General features: G+C 35.4%; 1 protein-coding gene across 1 annotated transcript in view; it reads right to left on the bottom strand.

The window, feature by feature from the left end:
- The window catches only part of DENND1A (DENN domain containing 1A), a 225,181-nt gene that overhangs the window by 45,537 nt on the left and 154,714 nt on the right, over positions 1–24,930 (bottom strand). Inside the window, exons 14-18 of the mRNA XM_009280582.2 lie at positions 5,567–5,668; positions 4,925–5,012; positions 4,290–4,330; positions 2,441–2,512; positions 1,292–1,348 (exon numbers count right to left, since the gene is read on the bottom strand). Of these exons, the coding sequence (XP_009278857.1) occupies positions 1,292–1,348; positions 2,441–2,512; positions 4,290–4,330; positions 4,925–5,012; positions 5,567–5,668 (360 nt within the window). The remainder of the gene's footprint in view (positions 1–1,291; positions 1,349–2,440; positions 2,513–4,289; positions 4,331–4,924; positions 5,013–5,566; positions 5,669–24,930) is intronic.

Raw genomic sequence — 24,930 nt, 5'->3', positions numbered from 1 at the left:
GTCCAGAAGTGAAACACATGGAATTACATAAAAAAACCCCCCATGTACAAGAAAACTGCTTCATTTTTCTAATATTTTCATATTATACATAAAGTGGTCACATATAAAGTAGGAAGTGTAATAAAATAGCATTAAAGGCATCTAAAGCAACTTTATCTTCCTCAAAAATCTCTAGCAATCTGCTAGAGTATTTAGAGAGCGAACAGCATTTAGATTGTACACACAGTTAATTTCATCAGTTAGTAACCTGGCTGCAGAACAATCCCTTTGTATTAACATTTTGTTGACATAGAATTATAGAATCGTTTAGGCTGGAAAAGACCTTTAAGATCATCGAGTCCAACTGTTAAACATGTCCAGGTAGACTGCTGTTTGTGCCATAAGATAGCACTGCAAATGTATTCCTAAGATGATGGTTTAGAAATTTAGAGAAGAAATTTACTGAGACAGCACAGATTTAAAAAATCCCCAAACTATTATGCAACAAATTGAATAAAAATTTCTGATAAGAACTTCAGTTCTATTAGCATGTTAGCTATCTTGTTTTCCCAAAAGACTCTAATAGCTCTGCTTCATAGAATAAATAGAGTGTCTGAAATAAAGCTAAGGCAGAGTTAACCATTCATTCATAAGGTATGTATGACCATGCTTCTGGCTCAAAAGGAGCAATTAGTATTGGATAACACATTCTTCAAACACAATTCAGCATTCTTGGAACTGCACAGTTTACAAACAAACAAAGACGGATTTGGAAAACAACAAACAGTTTGAGTATTTTTTTCTGCAATAATTCAAATTTGAACTGAACACCAACTCTAATTTAATTCCTTTATGCCTAAACTTTGCAGTAGACACTCGTGAAACATATAAATCCTTTTCCCAATGACCAACACTATACTATTTTCCCTGTGAGATTGCTGTAGAAATAACAACAATTTGCCATTTGCAAAAAGTTCACTGCCCTTACTGTAGGAAAGATCTCCCAGTTCACATAAAGTCCCCTTCCACAATGCCCCAGCACAAAGGACAGGAGAGGGACCACTCCAAATAGAACACTCAATTTCCTGGCTTTTGTGGGTTTAAGTCAGAGCCTTAATGTATTTGAAGACAGTTTTTTTTGTCTGTGAATATTTATAACAGTATGAAAAATCCGGGACAGCTGGTAATGCATTTTGAAGTGCGCGTGCTAACAACACTGTATCAAACAGCTTCCTATTGATCACATAATGCTTTTTGTGGCTAAGTATTTCATACATGGTGCTTATACATTTTGAATAAGAACTTCGAGTACCTTTTGCTTCAAGCGGTTTTTCACTTCTTTTATTCCCATTTTTGCATGATCTTTTGCCTGCATGAAAAATTAATTTAAGTTAAAATCCCCTTCTATTTCCAGCAGTGACTACGCTTGATTTCAGTGCATCAAGATTCACCTTCTCTAGTTGCTAAAAACGTCAAGGAAAAAATTGTAACAGGATATTGAAAATATACTAAAACAAATAGAAAGCTAAAAAACCCCCAAACAAACAAAAAACACCACCACAACCACCCACACACACTCGTTGCAAAAATTTCATTTTCTCTGTTTTGATGCCATAGACATCTTTCATCTTTTTGCATTCCACACCCTCGATCTTCCCCTCTCAGTACTTATCTTTGCTATAAGTTAACAATCAACAGAAATAGTCAGCCTGCAAACTTTCTCCTTGCAGTACTCTGGATACCAGTTCTATTTAGTAGAGCTAATCTCATCCTACTCATCTCTCAGGTTGGAGGAAGGCAGGAGAAAAGAAAAGTTTGCATAGTTTTCTCAATGCTTTTTGTAGCATTATTTCCTAATATTGAGCTTGTAAGAAATCCTCACTTGTCTCTACGTTATCTTACACAGTGAAACTGGCAGGCATAGATGATAACACAGTAACATACTAGCTGTTTGTTAACAGAACTGAAAACATTTTCATTTAAAGAATAACTCAGTAAGTTGAGCTCTAAATAAGCAGGTATAAGAAATCTCTAGGGAAAATTAATTGACACTTAGAGAAGATGGAAACAATTTGGAAAATGAGAGGATTCCCTTATTTCGTGAAGCTGCAAGCAGAGAAACCTGCGGTAACAATGATTTCCAACAGAGTAATGACAAGATGGTAGAGCTGCTTAGTAGATCATATAGGCACTATTTCCTAGAAGTAGTTCTATGTAATAAATAGAATTTATCATCTATACTTTCAAATAAAATCACAAGTTCCCCTTCCCCTTTGCATTTCAATTGTTTAAATTTCAAAATGACTTTTCCATTTAAATTTGAAATTTAGATGAATGCGTATTTTAAGTAATTCCGTGAGTCCAATAAAAATGAATTTAAGTCTTGAGTTTCATTTGAAAGGTTATAACAGAATTGTAATTAGACTCTTATCTCAGTAGTAAGCCAGTACTTGATACTTACAAACTTATAGACAGTCTTCATGGCAGGGTTAGCCTTGGTCTTTACTGTATTTAAAATGGCTCCGCTTCCTTTCTATAATTATAGTAACAATAGAATAAATTTTATCAAAGCTCTTTAAAGCAAACAGCAACCTAAATTCCACCATTCTTAACTTAAAATAACAAAGCATTAACTATGCTTATTAGCAGAGCTGAGTATTAAAATGGTAAATTTAAAGAAAAAGAACACAAGTAAAAACATACTAAATGCTGCTCTCTGGTTTTCCAGAGGAATCCCAATTCTGTTTAATACAGCAGTATTCAAATGAAAAATGTCAGTGTCTCCTAATACCAAGAGCCCTTGTCTTACAGGTCATCTCACAAAAGAGTGTTCTATGACTGTTCCACTCGCCCTCAAGGGTGTTCTGTACATTGCATTAAAATCCTAAACAAGTTTAAGACAAAAGTATCTGACCAAATACTCAATGTCTGGGGCAGAAAATTCAGTTTCAGAAAAGCCTGTGTATTCAACCTGAAGAAGTAAGATCTTTTATTTTCCTTTTCATGATCCCACAATACTGTTTATCAAAAGCATGCTGCCTTTTTAAGATCTAAGTAGTTGATAAAGAGATAAATTGAGGGAAAATGAAATCTAACTACAGTCATAAACATTAATTCTAGAAAAGCTGAATTACATGTGCTGAACATAATAAAAGTCACAAGACAGTAACATGTCAAACGGAATAATCTGTTAGTCTAGTCGGTGTTTTATACATCTTCCACACACCATTGACTATTGCTGTACAGTACCTTATTTGATAAATACAGGAGATGGGTAAAATCCAAGGAATAAAATCTTAGATAATTTTGTATTTTCTTATTTCAATGCAAAATTATATTTCCAGAGATCAGATGCAATCACTTGCAAACAGTATTAAGATTTACTACTTCTGTTACTACATGACAATTAATCTTCAACAAAAATTATACTGTTCAATTTAATTACACATATTTTTATAATCACTGTCAGCCATTCCCCTTTCTTATAATTTTAGAATTACTTGTCATCCTATGTATTTATATATCTTTTTATATATATATATATTTACCTAACTAACTATTTGATGGGATTTTTTGCATTACTGTTATAAAATATGTTTAATTCAAAATTATCAGCATAATATTGAGACCAGCATTTTGTGTAAGGAACATAATTCCATTCATAACCAGGACAACAGGCAAACGGAAAGCTGCAAAACTGAATTCTGTCAGAAAACAATTCAATCTTTCCTACTGACTCATACCCATAAAACACAAATATTTTACTTTTCAATACATCGCATTTTATGCATCAAAAGAGACTTTTAAAAATCAGCTATAATAATGTTTTATTTTCTAAAAGTATTTAAATTTTTAATTTATACAACTAGAGCACTAAACCAAAGAGATCCAAAAACATCCCAAACAGTGCTGTCCCTATTCAGCACTTCACACCATTTAGCTTTATGAAGAGCTTTTTGGTGTGGCAATGTTCCGTTTGTTTCCTTTTCTATTAAAAGTAAAGAAAACCCACATTATTTTCTAAAATGACAATAACTTATTTCCAGCCATCTCCAAGACATTAAAAGTGCGATTCAAAAACTTGAGAATTCCTATGGTGATTTTTTTTTTTTTAGTGTATTTTTTCTTCTCTTCCTTACTTGGTCTGAAGAGCGCATTGGTTTCTAACAACCAAACTCAAGTTGGTCACAGCTAAACACTGCAGGAAACAGGTTAGTCATGTTCATGAGGACAGGCGTTAACAGCCATACAGAACTGTACAATGGTCCAGTAAGAATGAGAATGTCTGTTGGAGAATATTGTGTTCTTACCCTTACTGTAGAGAGCCACTGGTGGTACAATTTGTCACTACCTAGAGAGAATCACAAAACCAAACAACTATAACTCTCTACCAAATAGAAAACACATCAGAAATGTGAAGTGTTAGCACTTAGTGGTTCTAGGAGCATGAACAGTACAGAAACAGAACAGGACAATCATCCTTTTCTTTTAATGGAAACACAACAACAAAAAATTGACGAGATATCTACAATTTTTCTTTTACTTGCTAAGAGGCATTTCTATTTTATCTGGGTTGTCTTTCAGACATTTGAGAACACTGAGATTTTTTTTTTTTTTAAAGATCGCTAAAAGAAATGAGGTGGTTCTGGGTAAAGCCAAGGGTTTTCAGTATCCTCCATTGCAAGAACTCTTTTAGTTGTACTTTAGCCAAGTGGTAAAGCTGAGGTTTTGTAAGACTGAACAGACTATTCAGACTACAATAATACATTACTCAAAGTTCTTGACAGAGGAAAGAACAAAAATTTAAGACACTTCAACCTACAGGGATCATTGCAGCCTCAGTTATTTAGGTGAGTAACCACAATGACCCATTACATCACAATGGCTCACAAACAGTAAGTCAAGAACAGTGTCTGAAATTACTTTAAAATACTGTATTTCTTACCTGCATATTCTCCCATATTTATCTCCTCTTCAAAAACATCACTGAAACCCTCTCCAGAGTTAAGCAGATCCAGACGGCCATCAATGAACTACATTAATGTTAAAAGAGAGTGTAAACAAATCAACCATCCCATCCTTTATCTTTTCAGAAAGACTTTATTCTGCATTTGCTAGAATAACCCCGATGTTCTTATCAGGAAGGGACTCTAAATAGAATGAAATACAACCAAAATTGGCAAAATGTTTACCAATGCAAAAAGGTATGCTGCTTCACTGAAAAAACAGCATTCAAACGTTTGTCTATACAGATATGTTTTCAGCTTCCCTGAAGCAGTAATATCATGTTTAACAGTATTATGCTTTCTGTACAAAGTTTTCAGCAGATACATTTGGTCTAGGTACGCTCAGATCAAAACTGAGCACAGAGACCTTGAGGGGAAAAAACCCATACACCTCTTAAAATATAGAAAGCCTTATCACCTGAATCTGAGAAAAGCCAGCAAGCAGGAATTAAGGTGCTGCCAACTACATGAATTTTCCTCATTATGTGGCTGACAGATCAAGGAATATAGGAACAGCCCTCGAAAAAAACAGTTGTATTGTTAAAGAATCTGCTTCTACATTAGAGCAATTAAGCCAGTACCTGCTTAAAGAGCTGGAGCTGAATGGCATTCTGAAGAAACTGCCTCATGACAGCAGAACGATGGGACACAAATGTTTCTTCACAAAAAGTGATGGGTTCACCCTGTAGAGTTCAAAGCATTAAACACTGAAAAAGCTTTGTCTGAATCCATTTGAATCCATTGTCTCCATTTAATCTACTTCCTTTCCAAAATAAATAGATAAATAAAGCAGGCCTTACATAACGTTCAGTAAACTATAGTTTATTTCCAGGTTTCAATCCTGTGACTGAGAAACAGGTTGGAAACTGGCAAATTGCGTATCATCAAAATAAAACACATTTGCTTTATGCACATTTGCTTTGCTGGTGAAGGAGCTTTCATCATCCAAAAAGGTAATTTTACTTAATGTCCCCAAAATATGACACACAGTCATCTGAATTTTGTATATTCTGCTTATCTGCCTCAGTAGACCCAGCCAGTTAATCTGCACAAACAAGTCAGGAATGTCTACTCTGTTCTCTCCACAGTTCAGAAAGATTAGACTTTCATATATTGAATGAGCGAAATTTCCCTTTTTCACAACCTTGTTGGCAAAAGACAGAAATTGTTTTGCAGCTCTACTTTTATCTTATTTTAATGAGTTATGTTAATGCTGAAGTCTGCTGTGCATCTGCCATAAGGGCACAAATTTCCTCCACACTTAAATCTACAAATACTCAATGTAGGAAGCAAATCTATTTATTGAATTAAAAACAGGAAAGTAACAAAGAATGATAAAATTATACTGATGTATAATTAATATGGAGGCTTTTTCATACTCATATTAAAATATATTTGGACTCTTCATCTGTTGAGTGTTTAAAATCAACATTAGATAGCAAAAAACCTTAAAGCACTCCCTTTAAAAGGGTGGTATCATTCAATTTCTGAGAGCTTTCTATATTAGCAATCTCATTTACCATTGTGTGTGTAAAGTCAGGATAACAGGGCCACTAAAATGACTGTGCTCAGAAAAACCCCATGCCACAGCACTGCTTTAAGCATATTGGTTTTTCCCCACCAATTTATGCTGGAAGCCACTATGTGACCCCAGGACTTCTAACACCTAATCCACACTAAAAGGATACTAAATCCTCAAAGCTATGTTGGGCAAACTGTGATGACACTCGCATTTCTTAAAATCCGTAGGTATTCACCTTTTTCCCTGAGTTGACAGTCGATCAAACTTACTCATTGATACATTTCCTACTGAGGTTTGGTACTACCCCAGAGCTTATCTACCTGATGGCTGATACTCACTGCTGATTGCTGGTCCTTTGACATAACTGACCTCGCCATTGTAACCAAATGGCGTGAACAGTTTTATCAGTTTTTGACACAATTTATGAGGAAAGTGAAGGAACTATTTGGCTTCAAATAATCAGACTGCAGTAATAAAATTCTTCCTGCCCACCAATGGGCAACCAGAATCACCAAGATGATACGCCATGTGCCTCACCTCTAACCCAGCACTCAACAAAAATGCCAGAGGTCACAGATTGTTCTTAACATGAGGAAAAGGATCAATTACAAGTTACTGTCTAAGCACAGGGTGGGTCTCTTTCAAAGAGGGAAGAAGTCACTCTTTTAGGATAGCTTCTTTCACCTTTTTCTTGGGCCAATGAATTTCCATAGTTTTGGAAAAGAAAGCAGGTTTCTTATGTGACAACTACCATTTCAGGATAATTAATTTTAAAAATAAGAACCTGTCTTTGATTTACTCTCGCAGGTATTTACAGGGAAAAGCCAAATCACTACAATCTTTCCAGGCAAGAAGCATGAGTGTCAAAAACCACTTCCCCCCCCCCGTGGCTTTGTTCTCATCAGGATAAAGAATCATAAGACACTTTGTTTCAAAGTAAACAAAGGAAAAATGTTTGGAAAAACAGGTCTGGCTAGTATGTGCCTGGTATGCAAGACACTGGTGACAGTCTCCATGACAGAATGACTACTGCCATGACAAAGGTTCTGTCTCAAAAATCAAGGTATGTACTGTCTGAAAGGTTTTAATGCATTTAAATGACTAACAGCTGATCATACACTCATGTTAGTAGATCGCAGAGAGGGACAGAACTGCTGCATGACATGGAAGTGTCAAAACAAGACTTTGAGCAAGAGGTAACTTGGCAAATGGAAAAAGCCATTGGTTGATTTTGAGATGGGACTGACGATTTGGACTAATATAAGCTCCCCATGCAAGAACTTAATATATTATATTCAGCCATTGCCATCCCACTTGAGATTTGTTTATACTCTCTCTCAGGTACCAGGAAGTAAAAGTCAGGATACTACAGAGCACCACAATTAGTAAGAGAAAATCTTAGGAGATTGCAGTTTCTGTAGTAACAAACATGTGCAGCGACAAACACTTTCCCAGCGGGGCCTAGGAAACGGCACAACAAACAACAGGACGTAATGTCTACTTGACCAGTATAAAAAAGGCTTTCCCATCAAATTCGGCTACCAGAACATAATAAAGGATGCCTGAAAAATATTTATGTCTGACCGATACAATCTGGAATGTGAAAAGAGATGGGAGCAATACATGAAGAAAAGCGTAGATTAGTCCATGATCAGAGAATTTGTTCACCAGAGGAAGGTTTAGCTTTCATTTAAGCCTCACTTACAAAACACTTTAAATGAAACAAGCAACCCTTTCTACAGTCTATGAGAACCCAAAATTTCTCCCATGGCCAGAGAAGAGTATGAACATTGTGGAAAGAACTACGCCCTGACAAACAGAAGCTTCCTCTACTCCATTGTACCTCCAGCACAATGACACCAGCTTCTCCTCTTACAATCGAGCTATGTACCGTTCCTATAAACACACATATTGCAGCTGGGGGAGCCCAGTATTATTATCATGTTAACACACTTCCTTCCCCAAAGTACTAATGATTGAGTTTGTTCATTAGGTTGATTAGACCTTTTGACTTCTTAAGAGCCAATTCCGGCTCAACTGCTGCTAGATGATAGGAAAACTTTAATCATCAAGGTCAAGCGTGAGCTTTTCAGCTTAGAATGCATTAGTACCTTCCATCCTCCATGACCTCCAGAAGGGTGAACACACTGTTGCTAACCCCCATCCACAGCTTCATTACAAAAAGACAAGCTGGACAATAAGACCATTTTCTTGACAGATTTAGTTAACTGTGAGTTATAAAGCTAATCAGCTCTGCTTTTACTGACGGATGACATTATACATGAGGGGACATGCTAAGAATTGCAGGTATTTTGTGAAATGAATGGTCTTGCTCACATGTAAAACAATTATAATAACTTGTCCTGATAAACCCATCAACTCCTAAACTTGCTGTTTCCAACAATTAGAATTTAGGCCTGGATTCGTCAACACCTTAACTATATATCATTCCCCTCTCCACCTATAAATGCATAACAAAGGCTAAGATAATGGCATTGCAAATGGTCTAAATGTGTGCACAACGTGACTATATGAGGAATCTAATTTGATCTGTAATATTAGATAATTCACATATATTTCAAGATTGGATCACAAAATTATTTTTTTAATACACAAATTTACACATTTCAAAGACATTTAATCTGCAATCTTAACACAAAAGAAGTAACTTTAAAATAGAAGACTAAGATTTAAGACTTGCAGATGCATTGAAAAAATAAGTGCCTTTTCTTTATGCCTTTGCAAATCTCCCTTTATATGAATATTTTATATTCATATGGCATAATGAAGTTCATCAGGGCAGTGCTGCTGTCTCATGACCCCTTAAAAAGCTGAAAAGTTTCAGCCCACATCTGATCTGTTGCGAGCCCTATTTTTAAATTGGAATTCTGTTACATTCTAAAATAATGTTTAAAACTACTTAAGGCAGCAAGGGAAAAACAAAAGCAGTCTAGGACTTAATTCGGACTGTTCTAGAGTTCCATGAAACCTGCTGTTATATTTTAAGAAGCTATAATACAAACTGAAAGATAAAGCCCGATTTTGATTAGCTAGCCTGTAAAAAATTTCACCACGATCCCCCATCTTTCAAGGGAATCACTTTTCCTCAGAAAGAAGAACTTTATTTCAGAAGAGGGTACAAGACCTCATGCAGACAGTTATTGTCAGTGAGAGAAGTATTATCTGAATTGTCCGACTTACCATACTCACAGACAGGCCAGCTAACTGGTTATGGCAATAACTTTCACAGTGAATATAATGGACTAAAAATATGTGGGCAGAAGACAGCACAGATTAGAGAAGGACTTGGATGAAGGGACAGAGGCAAACACAAATGATACTTCTGGAAAGACACACCACAGGTGCTGAGATAACTCATGGAAGTCTAACTATTCCCACTCCTGCAAAAGATGAGACACCAAAGCGTGCATCTGGATAATGGGGCTTTAAAGCCAGCATGTGACTGCTAGAGAAAACATTAAGATAATAAAGACAGGGTTCAAATTAGGTCAACAGTGAGAGTCTCTTGCACAAGCAAAGATTTCACAAAACTCGATTCTAAGGGTAAAAAAACCCCAAGAAACAAAAAACAACCCAAACCTGAAGACTTTGTTTGGACAACCCTAAAAGTTATGCCATGGAAAATATATGTAATCTCCTTTGCATTATCATGGTCAGCATGTGGTGCAGGGTAATGAATTTTGTGCTGCTGTATGCATGCCTTTAAACCATGTAGGTGCTCTTTCAAAGCCTCTCTAATAAATACACAAGCCATTAGAGCTGCTCTGTAAACCAGCCATGAAATGAAAAAAAAATGCGGGTGGAATTTAAAGGTGCAGAACAAGATGACAATCTGACAGTCTACAAGCTGTAAGTCTAATGTCAGTATACTATGCAGCAAAACCCCAAATATACAGCAAGAACAATCACATGCAAGAGATTCATATATCACTGTTTTATTACTACCTAGATGTTGCAAATAACCACATCCTTTACTAAAATCGGTTATGTTGCAAATGACAAAGTAAAGCCTATAGGGATATTCTAGGAATCATCATCCTTAATTCTATCCAGAATTATAATGAAATTAAGATAGGAGAATGATCTTACTGATCTAGATATATATGTCAATGTCAGATACAACAGCAACCAAAGGCAAGCAACTGCTCTGCAGACCTTTCAAGAATTGTGATTACAATGTCAAGGAAAGATTAGCTCATCACAGCTGAAGAAGGATCATCAGTCAGCCAGCAGGATTCCATAAAGAAAATCTGAAATTGGTGACAGACACCTGATAGGACATTGGCTCATTCAGCTTGCAATTGCAATGACAAATAACCTCCCCATAACTAGTACATACATTCAGCACAAGAAAGGTCTTTGCATCTGCCTCAGTCATAATGGAATCAAGAAAGCATAGATCAAATAGTCTGCATTAAGCAAATGATACCATAGCTTTATTAGCATTTCAAGATGCTGCTCAGGAACAAAGAAATCATGTGCTCAGAGATGTGACCACACTTCTTCTAAAGAAAACTAAATTAAGACTCTGTTCAAAAAGAGACTACCAGTTCTGATAAATTAGTATTGCTAAGTGTAATCTTGAAAAGCATTTAAAAACCCACGTATTTACCAATGCAGACTGAACTGTCCAAACACTTACTGTCTCATGTAAATGCCCATTTCCATTACCAGTCCAATTTCAGACTTTTTTTCATGTTCCTCACTAGGGTATATAACCTCCAGTGGAGAGTGAAGAGTGAATATCCGTACCACTTTTTTTTTTTTTTTTTAATAGATTTACAGTATCTATACTTTTTACAGATACTTTTTTATAAAATTTACAACATCAAACAAAATGGGCCATTTCTCTAAATTCTCAACCCTTGCAATTGCTGGTGAATTGGAATTTCTGACAGCTGTCATTCTTCTGCATGTGATCTGATAACTCCTGTAATAAGTTGTAATATCACTGAAGGGGAAATAAAAGGGAGAAAGGTGACTGCAAGTCAGTTGAATCACCGACACCAATCATAACAGTTAAACACATCAACATCCCCTTCAAAATGTCATGTGTCAAAACTTAGCTTATACCTGTGCTGTGGATGATGTTTATATGCACATACAGCAAGCTGTACTCAGCTACATAGGCATTACCCTTACAAGAGCTCGGGAGCTTTCTTTTACAAAACATTCCTTGACAGACAAATCACGAGGCGAGACAGACATGTTCTGCAGTGCACAAAATAACAACATGCTTCCCTAAACTCCTAACCTGGACATGGCTAAATAAACACAGAAGTGTTTTTTCTGATTGTACTACGACGAAGAAGAACGCACCTCCCACTAACAAAAGAAAACAGTAAAAGCTTGCAAAAATGTAGCGTTGTTTGTGGTTACTGGCCATAACCCAGTTTTCTCATGTAGATATTGGAAGTTAATAAATTTCAAAATTTTACCTTGTAAGCATTCTCAAAATTCTTATGTAACTCCCTTTATAAAACTAGATACCAACTGGAGCTCTGAGTTAGACTGCAGGAAAAAAAGCAGACTCATATCAACAAATACATTCTTGACCAAAACCCAAATAAAAGTAAAGCATCCTCAGAAAGGACATACATCTGTTTCCTACAACCACTGAAGATACCATTAATATTTACCAGCAGGCTGCCAACTAGGATGAAGCAATTTAAACACACAACTCAACTTTAAATGTGAAATTATAATATGCAGATATTCAGACTTCATAAAAATCTTTTTTGACACTGTAATTACAACTCTGTGGCCTGTGCTTCTTTTAGAACCCTAGTAATATATGTGTTATTATAATGCAATGCATTATTAAGCTGTAATCAATTCTACAACATCCAAAATGCCTTCAGATCAAAAAACTTTAGGTGTATTAAAATTACTATGAAACTTTTGTAGAAAAAAATACAGAATAAGATTTATTTGCATTAAAACATTGTAAGAAAACCAGCTCATATTGATAGATTCAGTGAAAGTTCAACAACACCCCTTTACACATTATTTCAGACGGCAATATCCAACACCATTAAAGGATCTGACAAACTTTGCACAAAGACAACTTCAAATAAAAGATGACACTAACGAAAAACATGTAACCGGAAAAAATTTACATCACAGCAATGTTTTTGCTTCTCCTTTCAAACCCTTTTAGTTTACTAGGATACCTGGCATTTTCATGTTAGACCAAGTAAAATGACACATACTCATATTCACAAATAATGAAAATACTTTACTGTAATAGAGCAGGCCATCTTTCAAAGTGTTTATGTGGCTAATTCAAGCCATTGCCTGCCCTGATTTCTGAATCACCTACATCAGCCAGCTGTTTTCTATCCCTAAGCAACTGATACAGGCTCGTGCCTCTAGAACTCAAGCAACAAACCTGGAAGATAAAGTGCAAAGAAGCCAGCAAGAAAGCATTTACTGCTGGGGGGGAGGGAGGGAAGAAAAAAAAAAAAAAAAAAAAAAAAAAATCACCATTTCACAGATCAAGAATAGAGGCATGAAAATAATAAGTAACTTGTACACGGTCACAAAAGTCTCTGGCAGAGCCAGGGAAAAGAACCGAAATTTCTTTAATCCCTGTTCAGTACCTTAAATACAAGGCTATTCTTCCTCTTCCTACTTGATATTGTGTCAATGCATGAGTGTAGGTGTTGAAAGACTAACAAAAGAAAAGTAATAGTATGGTATTATGAGCTGAGAAACCTAATCTTTATCAGATACAGCAAATCTCTATGATGCTGCCTGCACTAGGAACTCTCTCTTTGTCCTGAATACGCTTTAAATTACTGGCATAATGTGTACTGTATATTGTTCCACTCCTATATTTATTCCACAAAAACCCCTGTGGCCTGCATGCGATTTTATCATTAGCTGGCAAGGTAATTTCAGGGCCTAGTTCTGCAATCATTCCATGAGCAATACTCCCATTGAAGCTAGTATGTTCTGCATATGTTCTGCATGCAAAGCAGCTACCAATTCAGGTTCCCTATAATAAAAAGGCCTTTTTCCATTTTAACTATTGTGGAACATTAGTGACAATACAGAAAAGGAGAAAAATTACAGTGCAATTCTTTATACGAGTTATTTTATACTATGACAAAATATAAAAGTGTGCTTGGAAACACGATCTACACAAAGTATTTCCTATGAGATAAATGACAAGCTTTTTTTTGTTTCATTTATTAAAACTCAATAGAATACAAAATATTTTGTTAAAATACAAACAAACAAACAAACAAAAAACCAAAAAAAACCTCTGCAAAAACGATAAATGATTGGCCAAAATTTAGAAATGACCAATATGCCTAAAGGTCACAAATGTTAATATGTTGCTTTCTTTTGATTTCTTAGATACATGTAAAAAGCCAAAACTCGTCCAAATCAATGAAGCTTCCAGGATTCACCCAAGTAAATATATTGAAAATATGTTTTTGTGCAAGATGTATACGACTCCTTTGTATTATGATCCCCAAAACCACATTGAATAAAATGGATTTCAAGATTGAAATAATATAACATTTAGATTATGTTGCTTTCTTTTGATTTCTTAGATACATGTAAAAAGCCAAAACTCGTCCAAATCAATGAAGCTTCCAGGATTCACCCAAGTAAATATATTGAAAATATGTTTTTGTGCAAGATGTATACGACTCCTTTGTATTATGATCCCCAAAACCACATTGAATAAAATGGATTTCAAGATTGAAATAATATAACATGTAGATGCTAATATAGATGCAGAAGGAAAATAAACTGTTTTTAACTTCACTAAAGCAATGTGAGAGAAGCTTTAGTCATAAAGGTAGGTCATAAAATCCCACTTTCTTAGCTAAATAACAAAACCCCCATCTCTATAAATAAAATTGATATAATGGAATTAAACTTTAAATTTTCACTGAGTTAGAGACATCTACTTTCTGGTAGATACACTAATGCACAAGATATAAGATAACAATGCAATGCCACCTCCTTCATATAGTATCTGGCAAAGTAAATGCTATTCCTATAATAGAACTCACTGAGGTTTGATTTGTCATCATGTTATGCCACTTGATAATTTGGTGTGGAAGCCTCAACTATTGCCATGAAAAAACCCAGCTAGAAAAGAAGTCACTTTAGAGAAAGAGTTTATCATGTCCCCTGAGAGAGGTAATCAAAGGCACTGGATTAGGAACACTGGAAAAAGGTTTCATTTCCTTCTGTTCGAATCATGTAATGGTCTCTGGGGAAACCTAAGTGGTCAATGATTAATATATAAATGCATACACACATATGCTTGCTATGGTTATTTATCATATATGTGAGATTATAAATCAGTAATTTATGTCACCAGACTCTTAAAGATGCAACAGCATCCATTCCTGGGAACAAGTGGAACTTGCCACACCAAAGACACTTGCCTCTATACTGCTCATTACAGAGCATTAGTATCTTATATGTCTGTCCAAACAACTTCTGGGAAAGAGCTAAGAAATCAAGTTCACAACCGCTCAAAATGCTTCTCCTCACAGGTGGAAAAGAGCAAAGTAAAGCATTTCCCTTTGAAAATAAATGAGAACTCTTCATTCTCCTTTTACCATTTATTCATTCTTTGTTTGTCAGAAAGAGGCTCAGATTTTACCACAGGAGAAGGCAAGACACAGAAAAAGCTACATTAGTATAATCACAAAAACTGTGCTACTTTTCAATTACTTTTAACAGAGCTCATCAATCATTGGCACTAAATGAAGCCCTTTCCCCCATCTCACAATAGGTTGAGGATCCTGCCATATTAGAAAGTATCATTTTTTATACATTAGGTTTGATTTAAAAAAGAAAAAAAAAGAAAAAAAAAGAAAAAAAAAGAAAAAAAAAGAAAAAAAAAGAAAAAAAAAGAAAAAAAAAGAAAAAAAAAGAAAAAAAAAGAAAAAAAAAGAAAAAAAAAGAAAAAAAAAGAAAAAAAAAGAAAAAAAAAGAAAAAAAAAGAAAAAAAAGAAGAAAAAAGAAGAAAAAAGAAGAAAAAAGAAATCCCACCTCTGAGAGACCGAGAATGCTGTGTGGTGCAAGCATTTATTGCAAGATATGTAATCTGTCTCAGTCCCCCAATTCCTTCCTGCTATATTCGTAAAAAGAAAGTTGCATCCAGTGTGAGGATGAAAAAAAAGCAGGTTTTTCCTTTCACCACTTCCCCTACAGGTTTTGCTCAATCCATGACGAAGCAATCGAAGGGAGTTTGTTCTGCATTCCTGCAAACCTACAGCTCACCCACACCGAAGCCGAGCTTTGCAGCAAGTGTAATTATTTAGTGTTTGGCCGCATGGCTCCTCCCAACTCCCATTATATCAGCTACACATTTCTGACATGGAAACCATGCAAAATTTCTGAACTCTTTTGTGAGGGGGAAAAACGCCATCTAATTAGACCACATGTGCAGAGAAGCATCTGGCTCAGAGCGCAGCAGTTTACACAGTTCCTTGAGTTGTCGTGGAGACAAGCACATGACCCGCTCAGAGCAGAAACTCTGGGGCACGGATCCAGATGCACTTCTAACATATTCTGACAGAGAACAGATGGGCAGATATTTGCTGGGCCAAAAATGCCAACTCTGCTCCCCTCCAGACCCACATGCCCTCAATGATAATTTTTATCTTGTAAAAGTCCTTCTCATCTGCCCTGGAACCTCAGGCTTTCTCACCTAGGAAAGAGAACTAAACCTGCCAAGATTTCAATCAGAAGAGTCCACAAACTTCAATCCCATTTATGTAATAGTTATAAGGAGCACTAACAATTGACAAAACATTAACCAAATATTTGAAAAAATCACTTATTTTGATGCTTTATTTTGGCATTCAATTCAAATTGCATTCATGGAAAAATGCATGTGAATTTCTGTGATTCACACGGTGCATTATTACATCTTGGCTGGTGAGGCTTGATGCTGTTTTAATTATTAATAAAGTAAAACAAACTTTGCTCTACATATTCATAAGAATTGCTAATAATGATGTCTATTATCGTGGTGACCTCACAGCTTTAAGATCCTATTTTCAATTTCTTAATATTCTTTCCACTGTATGAATACGCTTTCTATTCCAAATTCCTTTTCAACTTTAATGCTTAGTTCAAATTAGCTCAGCATTCTGCTAAGAACATCTTCAAAGGAAACAATCTCACAACTTTGGTTGAAAAGCCCTATCACTCCACACAGGCATTGAACATGCCTTGCAGGACGCACACGATCTTCTATTCGTTTTAGAAGATGAATTTCCAGGAAGAAAAATTCCTTGGCTCAAACTCCCTCAGAAAGAACCACAACTTGTGACTACAGTTGCCTGCAGACTCTGAGCATCCTACAGCCCAAGATTTTCTCTGCGATTGCTTCACCTGCCGCAACGATGGGCCAGAAGCCGAGAAAGCCAGGTGAATAAGCATGAAACAACAGTAAAAGAAAACACTCGCCACCTGCCCGCTCTATCTTCAAGGAAGCTGACTACTCCACAGGACTGAATTACATTCTTTCCGGTGCCACAGAGTATCTACATCAGGGATGCTAGATATTTTCACAGTAGGCATTTCCCGCTGAAAATTCAAGAAGGCTGGCTACCACAGAAAAAGTTACTAAATAACCAACAAAGTATTTGCACTGAGAAATTAGCATTTTCAACTTTCCCAATTAAAAACTAGAATCGGCATTGACTTGAGCTGCCTTTTTGAGCTAATTTGATAAATGTACATACACACTTGCTCTACTTGGGCATAATCGCTTTGACCCAAATGCACATGCAAAAATGTTACATAGCTATTTTAGCATTAAAACAAATAAACAGTAAAACAAACACAATGTTATCAAATTTCAAGAAATTTAAACACTAGAATGTAGTAGGTATTTACCAACAATTGCTATAGCTAAGAATCATACCAGAACACTTTGTTAGCTTAGTCATTGTCTGCTACATTGATTTCTACATGCATATTTTTTCCATGTTTTAATTTTAGCAGTACAAAATTACATTGCTCCAAATGCAAAAGTTGCTCATTTAAAGAAAGAGACTTGCCTAACAGTGTTCTTAGTTCTGGTAATGCGATATTTGACATTCAACAGCAATTTAAACTCATTTTTCAGTGTTAAACAAAATAGGAACTTTTAAGAACATTTTGTCACATACAAGAAACCCCACACAACACACCCAACTTCATTAAGTGTAAAATTTTTGAGTGCTTAGGTTTATACCCTATATAAATACTTTCAAAGCTTAAAAACAATTCCTAAGGTGCTAAAGTGTTAATACTTTGTACTGTGGTCACTGTAAATAAGCACAATTTCAGCTAAGCAATATTGCTGTCAGAGACACAAGGCTTTGCAGGTGTGGGCAATAATTAAAGGCTTCAGCGCATCTACCTGGGTGAAGTATTTTTGCCTCCTATTCCAAGGAGGAAGCCCTCTCTGTGGAGAGCAGAAGAGCTCATTAATGAGGCTAATTAGGTGTAAAGGGGGTAGAGGCTGGCATCAGCTGCAGCTTATAGTAGCTAATCATTAAGCTCTGTAATCTCTACCCCAGAACAGCAGATGATCATGTTCCTAGGTGACTGATGTTGCTAAGAAAATTTCCAGTACCTGAATACCTGACCAAATACTTTTTGGTGAGACTACAAATTCCCTTAACCCTCCACATGCCAGACAGTGGAGTTGACATCATTTCTTCATTCATCGATTTTCTAACAACGGATATCCAAAGAGTCTGAACTTGACACGAGGTCTATAATGTGATTTATTTCAGAATTAAAAAAAAAAAAAATCAATGCCACATCAACCGCGTAGCGAGAGAAACCCAGTTTCGAACAACGGATATCTCAAGAGTCTGAACTTGACACGAGGTCTATAATGTGATTTATTTCAGAATTAAAAAAAAAAAAAAAATCAATGCCATCAACAGTGTATGGAAGGAAAGCCAGTAAATAATGGTTGGTGGAGCAACATGCAGGAAGAATACAGATATGAGCAATAATGCTTGAAAAAGAGTGATCACATATACCTCCTAAAGGTTTGTGAGTTCTCCTTGTAATTTCTTTGCATAAAGTAGTGAGGATAGTTACAATACCACAGGGATGAAAACCTTGTTAATAAATATGTAAAATAAGGATTTCATTGTACTCATCTAATTTGAAATGAGAAAAAGGACATAATTTCCATGGAGAGAGAATACATGAAAGCAGAGCTCAGTCTGGAACTTGTTTTGTAAAATGAATTGCAAGGATGGCAAACTATTCCAGCAGCTCAACATGAATTTTTGAGTTGATCAGGCAGAACAGACCCTTTACTGGCAACCTGCTACTGTCCTTTTTTTCCTCCAACTGAAGCAGTAGATTTGAATAAAAAATTTTTAGATTCAATTCAAATTCAACAAGAAATAGAATATTTTTCTACTGCAATTATTTTATTGCCTGATGGTATGGCTTGTAGCAGATCCTTGAATTACTCGTGAATGAACATTAAAGCAAAATCTCTTAAGCACCTTAGTTATAACTGTTGAGTTATCATTAAAAGAGGTACATTTTCATACTGACCAAGAAACTAAGCTGCAATTTTGTATAGGTCACCAGATTGCAAATATGATTAAATCAGCATATTTAGCTGATCCTTATTGTCACTGGAATGAAAAAGCCACCTCAGTTTCCTCTGTTCCTGTTTACTAACTGAAATGTTTAAGGATTAAAAAGAAAAATGCCTTGTAAAACCAGAAAGATGAGCAAGTACCACTGAGGTAATAAAGGCTCAAGTGTATTTAATACAAACTCCCTTGTCTCCATGTTACCTGTGGACTTGGAGATGCACAGATTAAATAACATGAGCTGGTCAGAGGTGGCACTGGGTCTCATTATAATCAGGGATATGGATGCACGCATCAAGATAAACGCACTGGTAATCCAAGACTCCTCTTAACACCAAAAGAGAAAAAATCTCCAATAATAACTAGCACCTTCTCTTACAACAATACAGAATTCAGTTGAATTGGATGATAAAAATGCTTTGTCGCCAGCATCATATTATTTTTAATAATTCTACAGATGTATCATAAAGACAAAAACACATTGGGTAATACAGGTTTTTACAAAAGCCTTAAGATAAGCCTCCTTCCCCAGTATTGAACACACTGTAGCTTTAGCTTCTTCTACTGTAGGACACGTGCACAAGAAGTTTTCAGATGGGTATAAAAAGTACTCAACACCAAAGGTGTAGCACAATTTCTTAAACAGAAACATCATGTCTTCTGAAAGACAACTTACCAAAGTACCTCAGAATGCCTGAAATGGAGATGGGATGGGGAGAGCCTTGTCCACTCAGCATCTGAAACAAGTTCTTGCTTTTTCTTTTTTACTTTACTTTATGACAAGTTACATCTCTAGCAACATCTCATTTCCAGTGGTTGCTACCCAAATATAGGATAAAGAAAAAAATAAATGACATGAGAAGAGTTGAAAAACCACAGTTTTAGAACACAAGGGCCATAACTGATCACATGAAAAGTCCATCTGCCTGGTGTTCTGTCTCCAATGTAGTCATAAGCAGATGTTCAGGAAAGACCAGGAAGGTAGAAAGCCTGAATGTTATTTCTCCCGTCAGACTCTATCAGACCAAGATCTTCATCTCAAGAAATTTACTGAGTCTGCTATTGCTTGTGTATTAAATAAACCCGAACAGAGGCCTCTCCCAAGTATCTCTTCGATCTCCCCCAAAACCAATACAAACTTCCTCAGTATCATTTGATAAAGTGCTTGGCAGGATTAATACCTACTGTACTAATACAATAATATTAGTATCAATACTAATAGCTCCTTCTCATTTATTTTGAACCTCTACTGTTAGAAACCTCACTTGATTTGCCCTGTTTTTTTTATACTGGAAGTGACAATGAGAAGCCACTGTTGTCTTCCTTCAAATTGTCGGGGAGACCTTTTCCTGTAAATAATGCTACAAAATTGCCTGACATTCACAGTATCTCTGGTATTCAAATAACCAGATTAGATGTTTTATGGGGGAAATGTGCAAAAATGATGTCTGTAAGCAAGAGGTAGGTGTGTTTAGCAATTGGGGTAAGTACATACAAGCAGCTGAATTAAACAGAGGAAAGGGCAAAACAGAACTATATTGCATTTTAGTCAACAGTAACAAAGTTTGTTTCCCTAAAGTCCAACTCACTACCACAATCATATATGTCCCCAGGCTGGTCTGCAGAGACAAGAAAAACTGTTCAGAGGAGCGATTCCAAGATTTGGCACTATTTCTGCATTGTTTTAATGTTCCTGACAAGTGCTCCATTGTTTCTTAGCCATGTACACACTTCATTTCAGTAATTAGCTGTCAGAGCGGGCCCAACAGCAACTTAGTATTGTCTGCTCAAATCATATTAATGAAATGCAATCCACTCAAATGTCCTGAATGCATATCTGTAATTGCGTTAAATAGAGAGGCTGGGGACATCAGCAAACTTCAGCTTCTGCACAGGGCATTATGATCAAGCCGGTTAATCCATTATTTCTTAGGGATTTGACAACCAATTTATATTACAGGGCTTCCTATACAGCAATAAGGACTGATGATCCAACATTATTTTAATTTTTTTTTTAAAGCATAAAAAGTGACTTTTCAGACTCTGGGATATCAAAGTAAAAGCTGTGCGTAACATTTGTGAATACAACAACCTTAAAGGCAGAAAAGCAAGAACTGCAGGTTGCAGCACTGCAAAAGTAGCTTTTGTATTTAAAGATTCAGCATCTGTATGTTGAAACCTAAATGTAGAATACTCAGTGCGTACACTACACTGAGCATAAGTAAAATTAAATAAAACCCAAGATCCTTATCAAATATATCCATTTTTAAGCTTCTTATATATCAAATATATCCATTTTTAAGACTTCTTATATGACTATTAGAATCAATGTTCCCAAAGAATACAAAATGCAACTGATTATTTCCGGTTGTAAACTGATACTTGTCAGTCAAGTCACTGTACCATTTTCTCCATTTTCTGTTTCATGCTCTCCGTCACCAAAGACTTTTCCAAAGAACAGAATTTGGACAAGATGAAAAACAAGAAACAAGAAAAACACATAAGGGAAATATCCTGCGGGTATAATAGTCTTTGGAAAACTTTCATGTCAGTTATGACTGCAAAACTGCTATTAAAATTTAATTAAAATTGAGCACAATAAGCTATGACAAGATAATGGATGGGAAACGGAGCTTTAGGGCAGAGTGAGGATATCTAGAACTTTGGCTAGATGCGATGCTTTATTTTTGGTTATGTTTGGCAACTATTCTTGAGATTTCTGAAATGCATCTTAATTATAATGATCTGCAGAAATTCACAGAAGAGAAAAGAACAGCACTGCATTTCAGTTATCTCAAGATCTGTAACATATGCCAAATAAGTAAGAGATTTTTAGGGCTCCAGTACCATCTAGTCCTTAATTTCATTCATGTTCACACCCACAAAGAACACCCTTTTTCAATTAAAAAGCCCCTGCAAGCCCCTCCCAAACCATTAAGTATTTTGTGACTTATCTGCAAATAACATTAATTTATTTCCTCACACAGGTAGAAATTCTTTGAATATCATTTACCTCCATAGCTGAAGGTAACAATCAAATCTGGCATCACACAGACCCGAAGCAAAAGTAGTCAAAAGCCTTGGGAATGACTTCGACTTAGGGAAATCAACAGCTCTTTATTGGAGACAGCTTCTTTGCTCTCCCTGGAAACTCATTTTAAGAGAGCTGGAACACAATTTATTCAACATGTAAAGGAGAACACATGATTAAGTGACATTTGGAAGAGAACGGATATTCCAAACATTAGCTTAAAATCCCCAAATGAGGGGATGCAACATATGTATGTTTTTAAAATTCTGATCAAGAAGTCCTCCCTATTAATTGAAAAGCCACTGCTCCAAAACAGTATGTATTTATAGCTTCATAGATACGTTTGGGGAAAATATTTACATACCTGTTACAACTAAAAATTATTTACCTTAAGCATGAACTTCCTTGATTAGATTGCGCTTCTGTCACAAGTAATTTAAAAGAACCCACCACTTTCTGAATAATGCTGGTTAGGTGCTTTTAATTACACTTACTACATTGACAAAGTATAAACAACACAGCCTAACAGCATTATTCACTATCATTCAATAGAGACTGTAACACATCTCATATGACTTTTATTACCAGCGACACAGCAGCCATGTAACATTTTTTTAAATTTTAGGCAAGAAACTAAGTGACAGAATTCCCATTCTTTGACTGCCTTCAAGTGTTAAGTATAAAATGTTCTTGTATGTAAGAAGAAAGCATCTTCAGACAGAAGTGTTCTTTATTTTTCATATGTTCTTCATGGAGAATATGTACTAAACTATTAGTTGACAAACGGGGGGTGAACTTTAACTATACAAGCACAGACAGATTCTGAAGAAAGGCAAACTAATCACATTTGTAATCCTTACAAATTGCTTTCATTTTCACCATTAATCCTCTCTAAGAAAAAATGTTCTAGAGATACAGATTTTAACTACTGCTTGGAGAGCTTCACCAAAAATAATTCTCTGATTTATCTTCCTCTTCACTGAACAGCAGGAGTAAGCAATGTACATATATAATTTACAGCTTTTAAAGTGCATTCAGAGCAACACCATGCCACCTTCATTTCCACATTACTTTTAAGAATCTAGTATAAGTTATTAGCTCTGAGTAATACTTAATGCCAAATAGGATGCTTGAAGAGCGTAACATCAATAACACGTTTTACACTTTTAGAATGAACAACATATATGTATGTATATATGAAACAGGCATATAGTTACTCACACAAGATCTGCTATAAAATTTCTTATTATATAAATCACAAAACTAAATACTGCATCAGAAATTATTCAAAAGAGAGCTATGCTTGGACACAAAAGTAACCTTTAAGGAGTTAAAATGTCCTCAACTACAAGTCAAGTTGAAACTTATTTAATTAGGTTCTGTATTTTAAAAAATGAAATAAATTCTTTCATTAACTAAACCAAACTCCCTTAAAGGCAACAATATGTTCCCTCTCTGTCAGGACAGAGTGCAATGAAATCTTTATTTTAATTGGGGTTAGCTAAGGGGCCATTTGGCTTCAGATGCTTTGTTTATCAGCCCTAAGCTTTACAGCTTAGCCAGTACTTGAAATATTTTATTACAGAATGATTTCATTTAAAAAAAGGAAATAAAAAAATACTCTTCCAAGTAGTTTTATAGAGAGGTAATTTTAAATGTGCATTTTGAAAATTGGAAGTCCAAGTCAAAGGTATCTCAAAAGAAAACACTGATTTCCTTTTGCATTATTGTGATATAGGTGTCCATTATAAATGCCCTATTCTAATGGTTTCTGCATCATGCCCTTCCCTAAGCAACCCAGCAAAGATGCAACTGTAGAACAATGGATCTCTCCATGGTGATGACTACGGTGAAGTAACCAAACACACCTCATTTTTATATTTTGTCACAACCACACTTCCTTTGTTGTGGACAACCTTTCAAAACCCTTCACATCGTGTGGATTTCCATTTCATAACTAACTGGTGCTGCAGGAAACAAGGAAGACTCTCTGCAATGCATGAGAACTCAGAGACAAACCTTTTGTAAGAATAAAAATCACGCTTTATATAAAACTGATTCAAGGGCACAGCTTACTTTCCATTTTTTTCTAAACAGCTTTTAATTTTCATACGAAAACCTTGGAATCTTGGACCTGAAAAGCTTGGCGTTGATCAATTCAATTTTAAAACAAAGAAAATGAATTCTTATTCAGTAGATGACACCTTTCTCCTGTAATAAACTAATTTACAAATATCAGACATCTTCAGTAATACAGTTACTGAAAATATTACAGAAAACAGCTATCACAGGAATGGACAGTGAACAGGAACTCTACAAAACCATAGCCCCAGTTCATTGCAAACTGCAGCTAAAATTAATGAAATTATCCAGGATAATTTTCTGCTTTATCATGAGGATCAAGCTTAAGATTTATTCCTTATTAAACCTCCAAGCCTTAGGAGTGTTCTTAAAACTAAAATAAAATGGAAAAAGAAAACAAAAAGAAAAATCCAAACCTAATTTCCACAAATGAAATACAGTATTATGATATTTTCATATTTTTTGCTCCTGTGGTATCATTAAAATTTGATCTGTCAAAGAGACTTCCTTTTTTTTCCAAAATTATAAAAACTATTTCAGATAATTTCTAGTTGTCTTCTGGAGGATATTGACTCTAGGTAAAATGGAAAAAGAAAACAAAAAGAAAAATCCAAACCTAATTTCCACAAATGAAATACAGTATTATGATATTTTCATATTTTTTGCTCCTGTGGTATCATTAAAATT

The sequence above is a fragment of the Aptenodytes forsteri genome, unplaced genomic scaffold, assembly GCF_000699145.1.
Source record: "Aptenodytes forsteri isolate BGI_AS27 unplaced genomic scaffold, ASM69914v1 Scaffold68, whole genome shotgun sequence".
Taxonomy (NCBI): Eukaryota; Metazoa; Chordata; class Aves; order Sphenisciformes; family Spheniscidae; genus Aptenodytes; species Aptenodytes forsteri.
The sequence above is the reverse complement of the archived record's forward strand: the minus strand, read 5'-3'. Positions and strand labels throughout refer to the sequence as shown.